Below are 21483 nucleotides of genomic sequence, written 5' to 3' on the forward strand. Positions count from 1 at the left end.
CACTGGCCTTCTTGACCACAAAGGCACACTTGGATTATGGTTAATTTATTGCCTATTAGGACTTCCTGGTCCCACACCACAGAGCTGCTTTCCAGTAGGCCAATGCTTAGCCTGTACTGGGTTCATGGGGGGTTGTTCCTCCCCTTGTGCAGGAACTTACACTTGCTCTTGTTGAACTCGATTAAGTTCCCCTCCACCCAAATTTCCAGGCTGTCCAGTGTTCTTGCCTTTGAGTTTGAGGCAGGTCTCCTCCTTCCTTTGCTTGGTTTCTTACTCCGATCTTGATCTTGGAGGAAAGGGTGCTTGAATATCAACCAGCTCTCTTAGGCCCTCACTCCCTTCTGGAGTCATATTAAACAAAACACCAGTGACATGGACATGGGCAACAGTAAACTTCTGCAGACAGTAACTATTGCAGAAAGCTAAAAGGACACATACAAGAAGTACAAGGATGATGGAAGTGGTGAGACTACTATAAAAGATAGGCTTTAGACACTGAATATTGTCATCAGCATCCTTAGATCATAGCACAAATGAAGTGACCAACAAAAATATTTTTAAATACTTAACACATTAAAGTTTATTGTCAAAAAAAACCAAACATACAAAAAAAAAAAAAATAGGTCTCACAATGCACATAAGCAGGCTAGTAAAATAGTCTGTCTTGTAGCCCTGATCATCCAGTTTATTTTCCACTCACTAGTGTAGCAGAAAAGCATCAGGTCCATTGCTTACTATTAAAAAACTCCAATTCCCAACTGCAGACAGAAACTAAAAGTCTACTGAAAGATGATGCAAAATTACAAAGCTGCTCTTAGTACTATAATTGACTGAGCTGCAGAAGTACTGTAAGAAGTTTTAGAGGAACCTCTGACCACGTGCCCTTTGAACAGAAAATTAGTAACTACTGTTGCTATGTCCAGACTGAGAGGTTAAAATTATGATGAAAATGCAGTTTCTATGAACTTAGAGAAATGATGGTATAAAAGCCATACACTGAGAAACGAATTGTAGTTCTTTACAACTCAACAGCACTCTGAAAAATATAAGCATGGAACACCCAGAAGAGGACCAGTTTAGGAATGACAGAATAAAAAGTTTAAGACTGAGAAGTTTCACAGTAGATCAGTTTGTGATCCATTCCCATTCATATTTTCTTCAACTCATTGTCTTTTTTTTTTTGCCATCCAAAAAGCCCCAAAGTAGATTATTATCAGATCAGCAACTTGCAGGCAACATGACTGCTTTTCCATTTTTGTTCTTGTACTGCAGCTTTTCCAATTGTGGGAAGTAGCAACTCCAAGGCAGCAGAGGATTTTTGCATACCACCAGAGCTCTTCTCAAAATCTGTGGAAAAGGCTGATGGCTTTTGATCTGAAGCAATTATCTTCTGTAGATAATTCTGGCTGTAGCTACTGTAAAGGCAGCTTACAACAGATCACCTTTATTGGGTTGTACACTCAGGGGCTTTATCTTTCTCTGAATTTCCAAACCAGTGCTTAAGATGTTTTCCCGTGGGCTCTATTCCCGCAGGCCGTGTATCTATACAAAAGACAGGAACATCAAAGTAACACTTAAATTTCCCCAGCTAGAGAAGCAGCAGGACTAAATAATTTAACCTTGAAATGTCAACTATCAAAGCTTGCCTGAGGAGCTTGGTGTTGTGAAAAGTTTGTACTATTACCAAGTAGGTCATCACAAAATACATTCTTTCCGGAAGTCTGCCACTAATGCCTTGAAAATCAGTTAACCCTTCAACATGTCTTCTGGGGCCTTCTCAAAGTTTTTACAGGCAAGTGTAATAGTGTAGGCAGTAGCATTACTAAGCTAACAGAGATCACTAGGAGACTTCCCCAGAAGTCACCAGGCCAGAGGTAAGAAACTTTCTGAGTAGGGCTAAGGAACAGTTGTTTTCAAAACAGCTATTACTGCAGCTGGAGCCAAGCAGACTGGCACATCCAACAAAGACTAAAGTCTACTATCTTGAAGAAGTTTAGAAAACAGTTAACCCCCAGTTAACTCTGAATAGTTTTGCCAGAAGTCTGGGCTTAACTAATATAAGGTTAAAAAGCAAAACGCTTTAGAGCATCAGCTATCTAGTAGTGCAATTTGTCAGTCATCAACACTTCCACTGCAGCAAAACGAAGTTTGTACAACCTTCATGGGGTGAAGGATTCATTTATGTATATATACGCTCTACAGAACCTAAATCAGCAGATCAGCAATTCAACAGTCAGCTGACCAATCATTGAGGAAAACCCTTACAAGTTTTAGGTCTAAATACAGAAAGTACAGAGCATTTACTCTTAACTTGCAGACCACCCCTGGTATGTTGCCTCCCAAAATCTTTACAGGCTAATGTCCCTGTGTTACATACCTGTTAGTGTACCCAGGCTTGAATTATCAAAGAAATTTGTTGGACAAGTCAGTGGTGGAGGCTTTGATATGTCTTGAGTCATAGTTTCCTGAGAAACAGGTTCCTTGGCAGGTGAAGGCATTTGCTCTTTAAGGGAATATGACACTGTCTTCCTTGGAGATCTTGGTACCATCTCTCCAGTGTTTTCCCTTGAAGATCGTTCTTTCCATTTTAGGGCTCGCTCTTTCCATTTTCTAAGTTCCTCTTTCAGCTGAAGCTCATTACTAAAAAGAAAAAAAAACAACCACCCCAACAACCAAGCATTTAATTAAGAAAAATCTGAAGTAGTTTAAGTCAGGAAAAAATCCTGACAAAAAGATAGTTCTTGTATTTTCAGGCAACATACCACAGACAGGGCAATGCAAGACCGTATCTGTGTATCTTGCTGTCAATTTTAAAAAATTTTAAGCTAAAATTCTAACATAGAATTTAAGCATATCTTCTAGCATTTAAAAGTCTTATGAAAGCAATTTAAAGTTCAGAAAACAAAGATGTATAAGGAATAAATTACTAGCTTTAAATAACAGTTTGATGTGAAAGAACTTAGAAAATCTAAAATTAGTAGTAATTACTCACATCTGTAGGTCTCCCAGAAAGAAACACTAATTACAAGCATAGTTAAATAGCAACAAATGATTTGACATGTTGCCGATCAGCTTTATACTTACCTTAGTAGAATGTCATTTTGTTTCTTCAGATGGAAGTTCTCTTTCTGTAGCTTAGCTTGTTCAGATTTTAGAACAAGTATTTGTGTGCTCTGCACAATACCACTGCCACCACCACACGTAAGGGGTATTTGGGATTGCTGAGGAGCCTCTTTTTCCATCACCACTAGAAAACAATTTTATACAGATGTAGGTGTTATCTGGACAGTGTTTAAAACCAAGTCAGTATTTTTTTTTTTTTTTTTAGACTATTCCACCCCGTGGTCTTATATGTAAAACCTCACCAGGTTACAAGTCCCATTACAACAGCTGTTCTTTTTTATACACAAACACACCTCCCAGTACTCTCGCTACCAGTTTGATATGAAGAAACTTAAAAGATTCCTTACTGGCTCATTTAGAGTTAAAATAAGTTCTAGGTACGTAATAATTAAGATTAAACTAGCTATTCATATGTGAAGTCAGTCAAGGAAAAATGGGAACATGAGCTACTAGAACTGCAGCTTGTCCCACCACAAGTGCACACATGGCTGGAGAGATAAACAGAAGAACTGCTGTGATTCTAATGCAGCACGTGTGCAGCTAGCATATTGTACTTTCCATATCCTCTTCCAATGCACCCAAATCCTCCTCCCACCCTTTGAAATAAGGGCCATATCTCAATCTGGTCTTTAGCCATATAACCTTAAAACAGAATGTTTAACATTAAAGGAGTTCCTTATATTTATCTTGAATTTACCAGTAACATCTTGCTCTTGCTGTGCTCTTCTAAGTTCTTCTTTTAGCTTTTTTAATTGTTGCTCTTGGTGTTCTGCAAGGGCTTTATAGTTAGCAAGTCTATATGAGGCAGGAAGGGAGGGAGAAAAAACAAACAGAAATCCTCAGTTTAATAATTATTGCAGTTGCAGGAGAGCTAGTTTGATTTTCAAATGGTTATGTTTTATATCTGATAGCTCAAGTTATACATGTAAAACTACATAAGCCCAGTTGTCCACTTAGGTAAAGTGCGAAAACCCAGAAGCTGGACTAGAACTATTCTCTGCATATGCCTTCTCTCCAACTGAACTAGAAAGTCCTTCAGTTACTGCTTTATCCTCACCTTCTTTTGTTAGGACAGTTATTTCACCTATGGATGAACATGGATTAGTTGAGAAATTTTGGTGGGTGTATAGGGAAGGAGTTTTGTAATCAGAGATGCATGGTCTTTTACTTTTTCTGGAATCTACCTATAACAAAAACTTAGGACACCTAAAGCTGATTGCTCCCTTCTTATTCTGTGAGAAAAAAAAAAGGTAGAATGAAGTAGCTTGGAATTATAACAAGGTAAAATTTGAACTTACTTCATATCAAAAGAGTTAGATTGTTTCATTCTTTCCATATCGTATTTTACCAATTGTGTTTTGAGATTATCAATTTCTTCTTTGTACAACTCAGCACCTTTATCTAATTTTGCCTGAAAATAAGATTTAGGACAAAGAAAGGCTTGTTACTTAATGAATTTAACAGTTGCTTACTCTGTATCTTTACTATGACCTGCTATATTCTGCAGGACAAAACTGGGAGCAGCAAATTATTTTGGAGTAAGAGTGCTGACATTATCAACTAGCACCACAGGATAAACTGGTATCCTAATTCTGGTGCATTACACACAATCGTACTTTAGCAAGTTTTGTTGACTTGTTTGCAGGTAAGTCTGGGAAATTTCAACTAGTATGCAAGTCTATGACATAGAAAAAACAGCTCACGCTTCAGTTTCAAAATTTAAGTTTTTTAGACTGTTTCAGAAATGCACCAGGTACAAGTGATACATTTACCTTCTAACATAATAGTACATGTTCTAAAGTTTGCCTCTGAAGGCTGTACTGGTGGAATGGAAAACTACATGCTAGACAGGCGAGGAAAATGTTTTACTTTCAGAACACCATACAGAACAATGAATTTGCTTTAGAGAGCGACATTTCATCTACAGCTGTTCTCAAGCACGTTCTCTGTTCCTTCAAGATCAGTGGAGAAGAGAGAAGTATTTTGCTCATACCTGAAGACTCTGATTCTCTGTTAAGGCAGTTTTGAGGAACTTCTCTGTCTCACTCAGTTTGGCTTGCACTTCAGTAAGCTCACTTGTTGCAGTTTTTTTACTTATCTGTGCTTGTAGCTTGTTTATCCTGTCATCTTTCTCCATGACATTTTTCCTTACTTCACTTATTTCATTTTCCAAATCCTGATTTTTTGTTTCCATAGCCTATTGAGGTATATAATCAGTTATGAGTAGTTATGGGAAGAGATCTAACAGTAACATCACACAGAGTCTTAATAAAACAAAAAAAACCCAAACCACACAAAATCCAAAACTACAGGATCTGTGGCCACTCTTGATGTCCTGTTTTGCATCACCTTTCAGTATTCTAGAATACTCAAGTCTGAGAAAAAAAGTGCTTTGAACAAGGGTAACCGTGTCGGAAAAAAAAAAAAAAAAAAAGAGTACAAAGTGAGTCCTCAGTTCTTAGGATTAAAGACAGAATTTTTCTGCAGCCTCTAGTCTGACACAGTGAATACAATACTTAAAGTACCAAGAGTATCACACCATTAATACTTCAAAACCAAATGGGAATATTTAATGTGGATTTCTAAACTGACACTTATTTGTATACAGAAAAGAGGCAATTAAAATAATCACATTACAAGCAAGAGCTCAAACTTACACTTTGGGAATAAAAAGAAGATACAAAAATAAACCAGACTCTGGGCCTATGTATTGTGTGGTACAGGTTTACAGTTGCCATCAATCTCTCTCTTTTTAGTCTGAAGTACTCTTACTTAGAAAATAAGCATCAAAAGAAGTTTTCCTTCGCAACAAATATCACTACCTTTATATCTTGCTCTGCAGCCTTTAATTTGTTATGAAGCCTGTAGTTTTCTTCTTCTAATGCAAGACTGGCAGAGCCACCAGGGGCCAGTTGTTCTTTAAGAGTGTTCAGTTCCTGAAGCAATTCTTTACTTTTCTCTTTTCTCTGTTTCAATTCACCATCAGCATTTTTACAATAGTTGGCAGTTCTGGCATCCAGCTCTGAAGAAAGTTGAAAGAGTACCTGAAAATGTCGTCATATAGAGAAATTTTAAGTAACTTTTGAATCGGCTAAAAATAAGGTAAGTGAAGAAACAGGAAATATCTTGAACTGTATTAATTTCACATTCCTGTTTCAGAGTCCCATTTGAAGATGAAATTCTTATTAGAAGAATATTATTAGAGATGGAATCACTAATTCAAAAGACTAGTTTCATTTTCAAAAAGGGGGGAGGCAGAAAGGGGCATATGAGAAGGGAATGCAATGCAAATTTACCAGAACTTCTGCATTAACTCGAACATTAACATTACAGAAACAAAGGAACTATATTGTAAAGACTTTTTGAATGTCAGTAACAAAGAAACAATTATTCACAGAAGTTTTTGCTAGAATGTATTAACTGACTAAATTAAGTGAAACCATTTGAGAAAAAACATACAGATCAAACTATTCTAGAAACCCAGATGTTTAACATGCCAGATAAAGGATAACTTGATACTTGTCAGGAAATGACAAGTTTATACTAGATTTTTTCATTCATTTGTCTGGTTAAAGCTTTGTTCCACATAATATGTCTGTTAGGGAATTATTCCAAAAGGACTGCCAACATTGAGAAATCCTGAGGAAGTTAAGACTAGCTACTCACTCTACAGAAGAAAGTTTTTTATAGGTCAAGCTTAACAGGACATAACAGTCACAACATTGCAGGAAGAAGGGTGAAGAGCCTTCATACTTCAGATCTATACTTGTAGAAGGAATAATAGTATGAACAGACCAGGAACTTAAAGATACACTTTCATTAGGAAGACTGTTCCTAATCAGAAAGATTCCCTCTCATAACCTGTTTTTTTGAGAAATGTTAGATACATTTAATCAGGAAAATCAAGTCTCATGAAATCCTGTGCATGGTGCACTTAACCCCGTAAAACACTTGGTCCTCTTTTCCAAAGGGGAAAAGAGGTAAGAAGGAAAGGAGAGGGAAAGGAAGGCTGAATCACCTCTACAATAATTTTCTGACAGTACAGAAGATGTGAGAATATAAATTACAAGTGTTTTAAGAAGATAGCTAAAGTAGTATTGATAAAGTTGGCTTGAAGAAAACAGGCAGCCTTGCAGGCATAAAACCTGGAGAAAGTGATGGTACCAGGCTGCCAAGTTCTTCAAGCCAAGATACGTCATAATTTTGAACTTAGTTCCCAGAATTCAGTCTATATAAAAATTGCAAACAGGAAAACACCCCCCACGTATTTATCACCTAGAAAGTCTTTTACAAAGTAATTTTCCAAGTTTCAATGCATGAGGGAAGAAGTCTTAAAAAAAAAAATCTTCTGCTATTTATTCCTACATGTTACAGTTAAATATGAATACAGTAAATACTGATAATGAATAAATAGCTTTTTTGTGCCTTTTGTTTTCAATCAGGTTGAAGGCATTTACAGAGTGCTTACACAAAATATATTTCTAATTAAAGAAGTTTTAGCCTTACCTTTGCTTTAGGAGTCCAGTAGTTAATGACTTGCAAAAGCTTTTCATTATCTCTCTTTAATTCTTCTTTAAGTTTCTCTGCATCACAGTGACCTCCTGAACAAGCTTCCCAGAACTGTGTTATTTCTTCTCTAGCACTTTCTTCCTGCTCTAACTCTGCCTCTATGCAGAGAAGTTCACTTTCCATTTCTGACACATCTTTGAGAATGCTCTTTAAAAAAAAAAAAAAAGGAATTAAATATGAAAGCAATAGTTAAACTTTTTCCCCCATTAAGTGAAGTCTTAACAGATAAAAGCAACGCCCTTAGATTAGCGCCACAGTACCCTGTGCCATGCAAGTCTCCCTGAAACTTGTTTCAAGTACTACCTCTGCATTGGAGTGGAAACTCTGCAGCACTTCACTGATGATTAACTCTGGAGAGAATATTTCATTCTGGTTCAAAAAAGTCTTCTTGAGATACTGAATGTGAGCTCGTAGCTGATCTTGTTTTCTCTTTTCTTCCAGCAATTCCATTTCATACTTGTGAACAGTAGTATGATACTCTCTTTTCTTTGAGCAAACACGACCAAACAGAAACTGGTAGAAGCACAGGGTATATCTGTGAGTATCCTTTAAAGTGGTAACCTACATTCAGCTAAAATTCTTTATTTATAATGCAATCTATTCTCCCTGTCCACAGATGTGCAGGACAACTAAAACATAACTAAGAAAATCTAGTTCACATATGGTGTATAGCAATAGCATGTAAGACTTTTAGCTGCGGCAGCATTTCTAAAGTATGCTTTTTTTTTGTAGACTCCTAAAAAGGCCAAAAATGTCTAAATGGGTCTAGACAGCCTTCCATGAATCTAGACTTTGAAAAGCTAAGTATTCTTTGACGCATTTATTTTCTCTTAGAAGTGCAAAAGGTGCAGATGATCTACAAGAACAATGTCACTGGGGTGATTTAAAGCTTTATTCTAGTCAACTACTTAAATCTTAAATATCTGTAGATGTCTTTTAACTGGTATGGTTAAAGAAAAAAGAAAAAGATCAAACATGGGAGTTTTATGTGAAGTTGTGAAATAAGGCTCTTTGGAATAGTTTCAAACTTTTTAGCTAGTGGATATTCATAGAGATGACTGTCAATATCATGTCCAGCATACAAAAATACAAGACAAGAACCTCACCCTTCCCCCACACCTGCTGCCCTATTTACTGTGAAATGTTAAGAGGAGTTTTTTGCTGGGGGCCAGCAAAAAAATTAGAAAAATCTCTTAACAGTTCAAGGTAAAGAGGGAAACAAAAAAAACAAAAACAAAAAACCCCCAGCTTTATCATTTACTGTACCTTTTGCATATGATAACAGGAATTCTTTCCCAATTGCCCTTAACTTTTTTTCTGATAATTAGACTCAGATTCTCCACTGAGCTACAAATGGGGGAAGGTCTGCAAGGTCAGAAATTTATCAAAAAACGTGGGTAGTTATGCAGAGTAAATGTGCATCTTCACGTCTCTTTCTCCCATAATAAATTATATACTTAGGGGTCCATAATTGGATTTTTGAAGTACAGAAATTGTCCTAGTTAAAATAGATTATCATTAATGAAATAAAACTGTGCAAAGCAGCTGAACTACAGTCAAAAACTAAGGCTAACTTAATAGTACCACTTTTCCAGCACTAAAGCGTTTACATATGAATTCACAAAACTCAAAGCTAGAGTATGTAGACTCCTAGCTGTTAATATTGAGAGTTTATAAAAGAAAAACCAATACAAACAAAACCAAGCCAAAGCAATATGAAGCATCCATATATTCAACATTTTAAGTTGGTACCTTCAGTTTGTTCAATAAACTCTGGAGATGACCATTTACTTTCTCATTTTCAGTTTCAAGTCTTTTGACTTGTTTACTCTGTTCCAATGAAAGCTGAGTCAGTATCACAGCTACCAGTGCTTTCTGACTATCCAGTCCGTTCTTTAGGTTAAGAGACACTGTAGAGAGACATTCATACCTCTTCCCCATGTTTGGGAATTTCTCAAGAAGCTCCTAAACGCAAGCAAAACAAATTCATGAGGTCACAATAAGGAAAAGAATGATTAGCTATAAATAGAAGCTTAAAATAAACCAGACTCCAGGACTAACCTCACAGTATGCATTGGTTTTACAAGAGAAGAATTAATAACTGTGGCATTTCTGATTTGCCACAGGAATATGACAAAAAAACATTGTCAGGCATAAAAGCAGAGAATTGCTTCGTTTTCCAGAAAATCATTTCACAAGCTCAAATTATTTTCATGACTTAGATTGGCTGGTTGCATCAAGGCCTGTAGATCAGGCCCGAAATGAAGCTGTTCCCTGTTCAAACATTTGCCAGCTGGGCTGCCCTCCTGATGGGCTCTCAAGTTGATCTACTTTGTCCTTTGTTGAAAGAAAGGGATCATAAAAATGTTCTTGCTAGTGCTCTGCCATAAAAAGGGAGATGTGATCAAGTGGTGAGCAGGTTGAGAAATGCAATAGGCTTCGAGGCACTACTCCCACTGCACTGCAACTCAAGTATCACATAGGGACCTAGGTTATAAGGTATGTGTAAAATTTCCAGGGCATATTGCCTCCCTCTTCAGTTCTTAGTTGAAAGAAGCAGGATTCCCAAGTTTAATTCTTTGTCTCACAAAAACATTGGAACTAGCATATGCTCTGCTTCCAACAGGAGCAAGTAACAAGATAACTTGAGAACACTGCACAAGAAAGCGGCAGACAAGATCTTGCCTATTACAAAAGTCAGAAGGGGGATGCACCATTAAAAGGGATCCACTGGTGCTTGCTTCCCTCAGTGTTGGCTCCCTCCTGCTGGTACAGGATAGAAAGCAGGGCGCATGAAGCAAGCTACACCCAACTGAACTTTGCAATTTGGTTCTTCATGCTTTCGGTATTAGCCAAAGCAGCAGATGGGGCTTTTCTAGCATGAAAAGAATGATGGCCAAATCTGCTGCCCAGATCTACAGACCGCAGAACACAATGTCACTCTTTAATGTGTTTAATATATATTCATAAATCCTGGTTTATTTTGGCATTCAGTAGGGTAGCAGTTCTACACACGTGTGAGAAAGCATACTCAGGATAGACGATTAAGAAAAGCTCTTTAAGAATCACACAAGCTTCCTATTTTGAGGAAATAAGCTGTTCAATGAAATTAATATATCTGAAACCAATTTATTTCTGACAGGGATTGATGGAAAGGAGGATTTGTGGGGGGATTTTGCAAAAGCAAAACAGTGAAGCACTTCTACATGACCAGTTATTTCCATTGGGGTGGCTGGACGGTAATGAAGTCAATTGAGATGTCAGCTGAGAAGTTTAACTTTCTCAGAACTAGATGCACAGCTACTGAATGGTAACAGCAAATCAACTGATCTCATGGTTTCCAGCATCTTAGCAAGATGTGCAAAAAATTTTTTACATTATACACAGAAGCAAGGTTTATGCTCCAGAAGAAATGGTATTAAGGTTTTACATGCATCCTTAATATAGGCTGAGAAGTAAGTTTACCTTAATGTTCATGTTTTGTTCCTTCAGGTTCTCATCAACTACCTGCTCTGCATTATCGAGTAGGTTCACCTGAATGGACATGTCATTCAGGTTTCTCTGCTTCAGTTGGTCCAGAGCACATTCCAGTTTTGCATTTGTTTCAACAAACTAAAATAAAAGCACACATACTTAAGTACCATTCAAGAAAAGAAATAAATAATTTACACATGCAACTTGCAACACCAACCATCTCAGATTTTTTTTGCAATTCTGTCTTGAGCTGGTCCCGTTCAGACCTGACATCCTGGAGAAGTTTTTGTAGTTCATCTCTTTCTCTATTCATTGACGATATTTGTTCTTCAAGCTGGAAAGAGCTACTAGCTCTTTCAGCCAATAATTGGTCTTTTTCACATGATACACTGTTTAGCGTTTCAGTTAACTGTCGAATCTAGAGCAAATAATGGAGAAAAAAAAACAGGAATTATGATTTAGTCCCAGCCTGTTTATTCCCTATAAAATACTCAAATTGGTTATGTCAGAGAACAGTTTCCACTAACTCCAAAATTGATGCTAACAGACAGAGAAGTTTAAAAATTTGAAACAACACTTTGGTGTTCTAAATCACTCAGAAAAAGGAATAGCATGACACCTAGAGAACTCCAATCTAGTCAGCTTTATTCTTCAGTAAAGCAAGAGGAAGCAAACAAAAAGCCAGTCAACATGGCATCCACATGACAGGAAAAATTAAATTAAAGATTAGCATAAGAAATGAGCAATGGATTTGTCTTTATATCTGTTCTAGTGAATAGAACACTAACACATTTACTCATTTGAAGCAATCCTTAAGTGTGTTCTTTGATCTCTGGGCAAAGGAAGAGTTTGATAGGTAGAAAGTGAAGTGAAAACTGCAAAAAAGACTTAGCTGGCAAGAGCTAAGTGCAAGACTTTGAGTAACAGATATAGTTTGAAAGTGAGCACCAGTTGGGCTCACACTGTCTACACAGCACCTTTTAAATTCTGCATAAATACATGCACAACTGCTACTATTAACCCTGCATACATTGGATAAGTTGGTGTCTACTCTAATGGAGTGACCAACCCAACTGGTTATGAGGCTGAGTCAAGTTGAAGATGCTATTTTTAAACATCACTGAAGAAACTTTTACAAAATCCTTTGCCCATGTTCATGCTTGTTTAGCACCAAAAAGTGTGTCAAGAATTAAAAATTAGACAGGATTTGTCTTGAGCATAAGTTTAGCATATAAGTGACAAAATATCAGAAAACAGCTACCAGAACTAAAACTCCATACCTTGTTTGTTAGGCTATCCTCCAAAATTTCTGATCTCCTCTGAACCCTTAACAACTGTTCTTCCCTCTCTTCAGCTTTAATTTTCTCATTGCTGAGGAGTTCTTGTTGCCACTTCAATTCCTTTTCAGTTTCAAGAATCTGGAGTAAAAAATACAGCAACAAATATAAAATAAAGCTGAGACAGCATGTGAATCTACCTCATGCACCAGGCCATTCAATATTTCATAGGGGTCAAAACATTTGGCACAAAAAAAGCCTGCTTTAGTTTGAGTACAAGAAATTTCAAGTTTTGTGTTTGAAAGTTTCTCCTTTCATTAAGCAAAGCCTGCCAACTAGTGTACTGATAAATCCTTAGTAATGTGAAGAATCACAATATGCTACAAACACATTTGGACATATTTTCTGCAATCCCTGTTTATATCAATTAGTAACACAAAGTTGTACTCTGAGTAGGGTTCACATCAAGAACTATCTAGAAATTCTCTCAACATGGTTTTATGAGTTGGAATCTTATCAGAGTGCTGTTAAATTATCTTTATTCATAGAACTAGCATTCCCTTCAGTAAACGTGCAAATGTCCAGTGAGATGTTATAGCATGACAATTGATACTCAAAGACAGGAGAGTTGGAAGAAATTGGTAGCAAGAGCAGGAAGATTCTCCTCCCACCAAAGACTTAACTACAGCTATTTTAAGTGATTACTCAACATCTGAGCAATGACTGCTACTCAATGGATACCACCCAACTCACTTGTCTTCACTGTTGTGAAGACATGCCTTATCCAGAAGAGAAATGTCAGAAAGTCAGCTTTAGTTGCAAGACTTTGGAGCTCAACTATGAAACATATTTCATCAAATACATTCAAAAATGCCTAAGTGCTCTGATAATGAAACTCATGTATATTCTCGTTCCTCATTTATTCCTAAATAAAGCAGCCTCAGAAAACATTTTAGAAAGAATTTACATACAACATGAAATACCATTCCACAAGACATAAGTTAGAGAATGCCAATGTTCTTCAGTCTGGGTACATAACATTAATACTAGAAGCTGCATTCAAAAATCTTACAAGAATTAATCATCTTCCTTTAATCAAAGATTAAGTACCTTATCAACACGCTCCTGTAGGTTAATCTCCAGTTTGCTCTTCTCTGCTTGAATACCTTCCAGCATTTCCTGGAGCTGATCTCTCTTCTGTGCCAACAAGTCACACTGTTTCTCCAGCTGTTGAATTTTACTGCTTTCACTCTCAGACTTTTCTTTCCATTCTCCCAGCAGCTGGTGTCTTTCCATAGTTACCAAATTTAAGTCCTCATTCAACTTGACCACCTATTAAAAAAAATATTATAAAACATATAAAATCAATACAACTATTGGCAAAAAGTTGTCTTCTGCTGCCAAATTGTATTACCATGACATCATCTATTGGAGCAATAAACCAGCACAAATTATCATGCATAAAATACCTCTTATTCTAATGAGTCCTTAAGAAGACATTCTCTAAATTATTTCCAAGAGTTTCTTGTATTACTGTACTTGCCTTTTCTTTCAGTTTGTTTATTTCTTCATTTAGTTTTTCTTCAGTGCTTCGCAGTTTCTCTTCTCCATTTGCTAGCATGCTCTTCTGGATATCAACTTGCTCTTTATGCTGCCTTAGTTCTTCCTGTAGACTTTCCATTTCAGTCAGAATTTTTAAGGACTGCAGAACAAGGTATTACACAGATGTTCACTCACCATGACTAAGTTTTGCTTATCAGAAGTTAAGAATGTTAAGTCTAAGCATTTGAATTTCTAGGACAAAACTATTACAACAGCAAGTCTTTTACTTGAGAAAGAAAAAAACAACTCTGTTGTCATTCCTTGCTTCCTAGTTTAAGAATTCCAAAAGGAAAACAGTCTTTAGAAATAGTCTCTATCAGTGGATTTTTGGCCTTTTTTTTTTTTTTTAAGAAGGCAGAAGCAAAGAGGAAAGGGAAATATCTTGGAGACAAAACAGATTATGCAGATGACTTAAAAGAAAAAAAAACACAAAACAAAAAACACAAAACACTACACCTTATTCTTGTGGCTATTGCCAGCATTTACATGAACAATTTGTCCAGTTTTTTTAGTAGCAAGATGTAAATCTAAAATTAAGATTTGATAATGCTAGCTTGCCAATTTGAGTTTATTTTCTACCTATGTTTTGCTAATATTCACATCAAAGCTCTTGCGTTTCTTAAAATAATTTGCAGAGCTTCTCTCGGGAAAAAATATTTACAGGATTTTTTTTAACTTTAGAATTATCATCTTGATTTTTGTTACCTGCGTATCAGAATGAATTTGTATGAAACAGTATGTCCACATAAGCACACTTTTCATGCAAATACTTGGAATATTGAAGTCATTAAACTGCAAGGAAATGACATCAGGAAGGAGAAATAAGATAGATAAACCAGTTTCTTTTCTGGGTTTAACTTTCTCTTCATTAATCCAGAATGAGCTGAAGTGGTAGGAGAATTAAACCTGGATTACCTCTGCTGCTCAGTGCTAGATACAAAAGCACTCACAGTACATGAAACATAAACCAGGAACCTGCAGAGTGTTTGTCCAGCAGGTGGCAGAGAACTGCGCGTAAACCCAGAGCAGCACTAACCAAAAGGGCAGGAGGGGGACAGGGGAATAAAACTGCAAGCAAACAAGATTCCAAAACCTAGACTAGATTAGTAAACCAAATGTTAGTTTACTGCTGCTATGAACAAGTGAAGCGAGAGCAAGAGATACCAAATAGCAGAAGGCTTCATGACCAAAATAACTCAGAGTAGCACAAGCAGCCTTTAAAACAATTATTTAGGAGATTTTATACATACACTCTCCTTGCTTTCCTGACAGTCGGCCTCCAACTGATCTCTTTCTGCTTTACAAGTCTCTAGCATTTGCTGTAGCTCATCTTTCTCTTGATTAAGTAAAGTGATTTTCTCAAGCTGCTGACAGATATGCTCATTCATTGTTCTTTCAACTTGTTCTTTTTCTGCCAGGAGCTTGCCATGTTCAGAAGTAACATGAGTCAGGTTTTCAGTTACTTCAGTGAGCTGAAAGAACAAATAAGAACCAGTATTACTATTTCTATTCATCTCTAGGATGGGTAGAATTAATTTCATAGTTGGTTTGGAAAAAAAAAAAGAGTAACATTAAAATTTATTAAATTTTATTGTCCCAGTAATCAGGTTCTAATTTAAGAAGAGTGTTATTGGATCATGTTTCACAAGCACTATCTGTACATACAAGTTGTTGTAATTGGGTTGTGGGTTGCAGGTCAAATTGCATTCGATCACCTTTTTTTACTGCCTTTGTTTCTACGGAATTCTTTCAAGAAGCAGTACAGGGTAAAAAATGGAAGGTAAAAACTTTTAATTGAGTCTCATTATTACATTTATTGAAGCCTTAAAACCTGAAGCCTGCAGAGGACACGGGTTGCCAATCCTGACAGAGTTTTTAGTTTATTTGACAAAACTACATCTGACCTTCTTCTGCAGTTCATCGGTTGTTTCCTTCAACGCCTCCTGTGCTTTCAAGAGCTGATTTTCTTTCTCTGAAATACTTCCTTTCAGGTTCACAATAGTCTCCTGATGTTGTCCGAGAGAGTTATGAGCACATCTCAACTCTTCCTGCATCCCTAAATTCTTTGGACACAATGCAAGGATATTAATGCCCAAATTACAGTTCCAAAATTTAAGACAGAAGATTACTAAAGTTATTCTCCTAAAGGAATAGGACTGTTTTTCTTACCGTGCTAATTGCCTCCTGTATAGTTTGTCTGAGTTGGTCTCTCTCATTTTGGAGATCCTCCAGTTGCATTTTCAGATCATCATCTCCTTTTTCTGTCAGACTGCTCACTTTCTGACAGTCATCCAATTTTGGAGTGAAATCTGTTTTCCCCATGTTGTCAGATTCTCTTTGACATTCATTGGCCTTCACTTCCTCCATTTCCTGCAGCTTCCTTTGTGCCTGGCTCAGCTCTTCTCTCAGAAGCAGCAATTCTTGCTCAACAGATTTTTCTTGAATCTGTGGTATCTATTTTACACAGAGACAGAAGTCAACATATGTTTCTCTTAAAGCTACTTTCCAAATATCTGACCTTTGACAGGTTATGTAAAACAAACTGAAGCAATGTTTTATAGAATTTTGCATTTTCTTCAGAATAAGATTTAATTGAATTCAACATGCAATTCAAGCTTCTTGAAATAAGAGACATGTGCAAGTAAAATTTGAAGTGAAGACTTCAGAAAAAAGATAGCCATAGTTCAGGCCTGATAGGAACAAACCCTAAAGCACAAAACCTGAAACAAAACAATACCCAACAACAATCACCACCACCCACACCAAACTAGAGATTTTATCTGTATTTCTATTCACAATGGTAGATAATAGGGTCAAGACAATTATTTCTTTGTAATTTGTCCACTCTCCCCATAAATACAAAAACATATGTACATCACTTTTTTGAAATATATATATATATGTATCCACAAAGCGAGTGTACATATAGAACACTCAAACGCAATCAGCATATCCAATTACAGAAAATGTTGACTGCAACGTCCCTTTCACTGCTAGGAAAAGTGTCAGTTTTCTCTATGCTTTGAAAAAAATAAAAAAGCAGAATCACCCTTTCCAGGTGGGCAATTTTCAGCTTCAGCTACTTAAAGAATCACATCTCTGTTCAGATTAACTAAAACACCACCATCCTGTACCAAGTTAAAATTCTATCTACAGAAAAATTTGTCGTTCTACTACTCACGCATATACAACTATGGGTAGAATATATTTCAAGTAAACAATAATAATCCTGGTATTTAACAGTCTGCAGTTAAGCAGCAGGACCCTTTTCTCCAGATTGTTTTAAAGATTATTTTCACTTAAGTTTAAATAAGCTTGCCTTCCATTACAGCCTTAGCATAATTACCAGAGTTCCTTCCCCAGACTCTTCTTTTTTCAAATGTAAGCTGTCCAGTTTATTCTGCAATGAACTGTTCTCTTCAAGGGAAAAGATTTGTTCCTTCTGCACTTGAAGCTGATCACTTTCTCTGCAGTTATTTTCTGCTTTTTCCTCAGCAAGCTGGTCTCTCTCTGATGTGATGATTTTTATTTCTTCTGTCATTTCTGATACCTATAAAAATGGAAAGAAATACTTTTTTTGCACATCAATTCAAACTCACAACCAATGCAAAAGTTTTGCTTGATTCACTCTGATACAGTATTTGAAATATCAAACCATTGTAATCTAACTAGAAAAACTCCAGAACTGAGTCTTTGGCCTTTATCACCCGTTTTATTTTAAATGCTAAACTTTTTAGCAGTCTCTTCTGCAATACTGGCCAGAATTTTATCTAGGAAAAGCCTGAGAAGCCAAACAAGAAACACCTGTTGGATTATTTTTACGCATCTGTTCCAAAAGGTGGAAATGCTGAATTGACAGCCATTGACTTACCAGATTTGACAGCTGATATACTTCAAGAAAAATAGCCTCTCACATACTAGAGTCTCCCTCCAGAGCAATCTTGCTGCTGAAGCAACTGTATAACATACAGTCAGTCTTCTCAGCACCCTTCTTTGTGAGTTGTTGAACTGACAGGCACAAAACCAGTGGATCAGCTTTCTGCTCTATGCTGGGAACTGAGCTGCCATGCACAACCATGTAACTTACTTCACCCACACATTTCTCACTGACTGTTATAAACCATTAGCCTCGTTCCTGCCCCTAAGTGACCCTTATCTCTTCTTCCATGTCATCTAGGGCCACCACTCAAATTGACAACCATGGGGCACACTAGTTAAGAAAAGTTTTTTAGAGTGAAATAGTTCAACAACTGGTAAAGACTTGGATCAGGCACTACTACTTTCTCTCCCACTTTCTACCTAAGTCCTAGAAATTTTTGTAAGGACAAGCAGAAGAGACTACTAGCATACTAACTAGGCTTGTTTTCAGTGCTGAAAAATATGTTGGAAGCACTTTTATTTTCAATTACATAACATAATACCCGTATTTCAAGTTCTTTAATGGTTTTCCCCAGAGCCTCTTCAACACGCAGCATCTGAGATTCTTTTTCAGAAATACTTTTTTCCAACTTCTTGACAGTATGCTGGGCTTGCTTGAGAGAACACTGTGCATTTCTCAGTTCTTCATGTGTCAAAATGTTCTTCAGAATAGAAGAAAGAAAATCCACAGAAGAAATTTTAAGTATTTTACAACATTAATAATAAAGACTCCTTGACCAACAACACCCCCCCTTCCCTACTCTCCTATATGTTAATATAGTTTATAAGAGTTCTTACACTCTTCCCCTTAACACATATGGCCCACTTCTATAAAGGCAGAATTCCTACCATTGAAACAGTGTCTTTTATATCCTCTTTGAGTTGGTCTGTCTCAGCTTGGAGAGACTCCTCTTTTTGCTTCAGACAATTTCTTTCCTGGGTTAGAGTTTTTATTTCTTCCTGACATTCAGAAAGCTGCTGAAGAACTGCCTGGATCTCTGAATCCTTGGCCTCCAGTCTCAACTCCATAATCTTCTCTTGCTCTTTTAATTGCTCTATTTTATTTAACTTCTGCTGAGTTTGAATAAAGTCTTCTCTTTCCTCAAGAAGTTTTTTGTGCTCTGCTGTCTTTTCTTCCAGTTCTTTCATTTTGCTAGAGAGCTTTAGTTTGTAAAGGAAAAGACGAGACACTTTCATGGTAATGCAAAGCTGCTTAATGTGTATATGTTCTCACAGAACTTTGTATTAGCTGAGAAAGGATAAGAGATGCTAACTCTCAATAAGAAAGTATGAAGCTTGTTTCACTTTAAGTCTGTGTTTATATTTTTCCCACATGAATTAAGCATCCATTCATGGAACCTACCTGTGGCTTTTCCTTTGCAGAAAGTCTAAGACATAACACCACATATGAAATTGTAGCATAGCTTAGGAATTATCAAACTGGGAGTTATCAAATGTAGCTGTAATATGACAATCTTATCAGTGCAAAAAGCTATGTCAAAAATATGCATCTTTAGTTTCCTTTTTTCTTAAAAGTTTTTTTTTTTTTTTTTTCTTCTTTTCTAATTGCCAATTCATGTAGTGATTCTCTTGGGTTTGAAAGATCTTCTGTTCTAAACAGACTTCAGTTCATAAGGAAACTTTGTTTCTATGACTTTAGATAGAGGAGGATATAGCAGCATATTTAAGAAAGATATTTGCATAATAGAGATACAATTTAATAATGCAACAAGAAGAATTAAAATGTCAAGTACAGAAGGAGAACATATAACCTGGAGCAATATTTCTTTGCCTATGAAGAAAGAACTCATCGAGCTCCACAACCTTGCAACCTTACATACCTGGCATGGAATAAGTAATATCCACTCATGACAGAGGAACTTCAATTATAGTGTTGTCAATTTTTTTTTTTTTTTAATTTAAAATATTTATTCCCTGTGTTTCATCTCTAAAAAGGAACAGGACGACACTGACCTCTAATTTCACTTCATCCAAAGTTGTTTTGGACTCTCGTGCTTCTTCAGATAGAATATTTATTTGGATCTTCATTTGTTCATTGTTTTCTGATGCAGCTAGGTATTTTTGCTCTAGTTCTTCATGGAGCTGTTTAAGTGCTACATACTCGTGATCAGACTTGACATATTTAAGTTGTACATCTGCTAGGATGTCTTTTGATTTTCCAATTTCTTCAGTCATATCATTAAGTCTAATCTCATTATCAGCTGCTTCAGAAAGCAGCTTTTCTCTTTCCAATTTTAATAAGCGTACCTCCTCACATTTTTCATGGATCTGCCAACAGAAAATCAATATTAACAGCATTTTCTAAATCAGCATTTGCCACAGCTGCATAATAAAAAACCATGTTTATATGCAGATATAGGAAATAACATATAGACAAACACCCAGCACAGAACTTTGGGTGTCACTCTGTGAGGAGGGAGCTGTCAAGCAAAAAATCCTTTCAAGAGAAGCAAGACAGACAAGCCCCCTGCAAAACCTTGAAACCTCTCCTTTAACACTTCAAGTGTTCTCTAAATATTTCCTTTTAGTTATGTTTGAGCTAGGATTGAACTAATGCTCCTAGCTATAACTCCTAAACTGAGTATCTAGGTGCATCAATACTTTCTTCATGATACAGAATTTATGAAGTTGTTAACATCTAATTAAGTTTTGTTTACTAATTGAAGTAGACCACTGGAAGGTTTTAGAATTTTTTGCAAAGAATTCATGAGTTTGAGATTATTTGCAAACCAACCTCTAAGGCACATTTACAGCAAACAGTCTGCTAAGCCCTAACCTGCCAGGAAACAGAAGTTTCCTCACAAGTTTTCCACAATTTGCGAGTTAAATCTTTCACGTATCAAGAAGCATTCCTCCTAAGAGGTCTTGAAATTTTCTCTTTGCCCAATTAGACAATAATTCAGCTTTAGAGCAGTAAACCAGGTTCAAACATCTTTATACATTTGCACACAAGTATTAGTAGTGACCAAGGCAAATAGGCAGACAAATATTGGTCTAGAAATTACTGATTAATCAAACATATTTGAGAAACAGTAATTTAATGGCTTTAGTTGTATAAAGCCAAAAGCTGTCTTGACTCAACCTGGTGTCCTGGTTTGGGGTAAATAGAACTGGTTCTGCTCTGTGATTTTACTTTTTAACTAAAGTTCTTATAATTAACTACTCTGAGTTAAAAACGTTTTCATAAACTATCTGACTGTAACAATAATAAGACTTCATATTTAGAACTACTGCCAGGGATTGGTATACAGACCAAGGCCACTGCGAAACTTGAATCCCACATGGAGGAGGGCAGAGAATACCCCGCACCTGCGGGGAGGAGCAGACAGAATAACTGACCCCAAGATTCACCAGTGGGGTATTCCATCCCATAGCCCTCATATCCAGTAACAGCTGAAGAATGAGGAGGGGCAGCCCTTCTGTTCTTATTTTTCTCTTCTGTCTGCTACTACTGGACTATTGACTACTACTACAGTAGACGGCATCTGAGGAGGACTTC

The 21483-nt window shown here is 36.6% G+C and overlaps 1 protein-coding gene across 1 annotated transcript; it reads right to left on the reverse strand.

Annotated features, from left to right (window-relative positions):
• Positions 1 to 1444: 1444 nt before the first annotated feature.
• CENPE (centromere protein E, 312kDa) lies at positions 1445 to 20252 on the reverse strand (the record flags this gene model as incomplete). The annotated part of the gene is made up of 22 exons (XM_008938253.1): positions 1445 to 1542; positions 2378 to 2640; positions 3085 to 3247; positions 3821 to 3918; positions 4422 to 4534; positions 5117 to 5320; positions 5946 to 6167; positions 7630 to 7839; positions 7996 to 8205; positions 9445 to 9657; positions 11158 to 11304; positions 11384 to 11584; positions 12447 to 12584; positions 13554 to 13775; positions 13987 to 14145; positions 15296 to 15517; positions 15950 to 16108; positions 16215 to 16499; positions 17392 to 17595; positions 18467 to 18625; positions 18813 to 19124; positions 19938 to 20252. Coding segments are annotated over 22 exons (4317 nt in total), but the record flags the coding sequence as incomplete, so codon positions are not given.
• Positions 20253 to 21483: the final 1231 nt, after the last annotated feature.

This window comes from Merops nubicus, unplaced genomic scaffold (genome assembly GCF_000691845.1).
Source record: "Merops nubicus isolate BGI_N331 unplaced genomic scaffold, ASM69184v1 scaffold7234, whole genome shotgun sequence".
In the NCBI taxonomy this organism is placed as follows: Eukaryota; Metazoa; Chordata; class Aves; order Coraciiformes; family Meropidae; genus Merops; species Merops nubicus.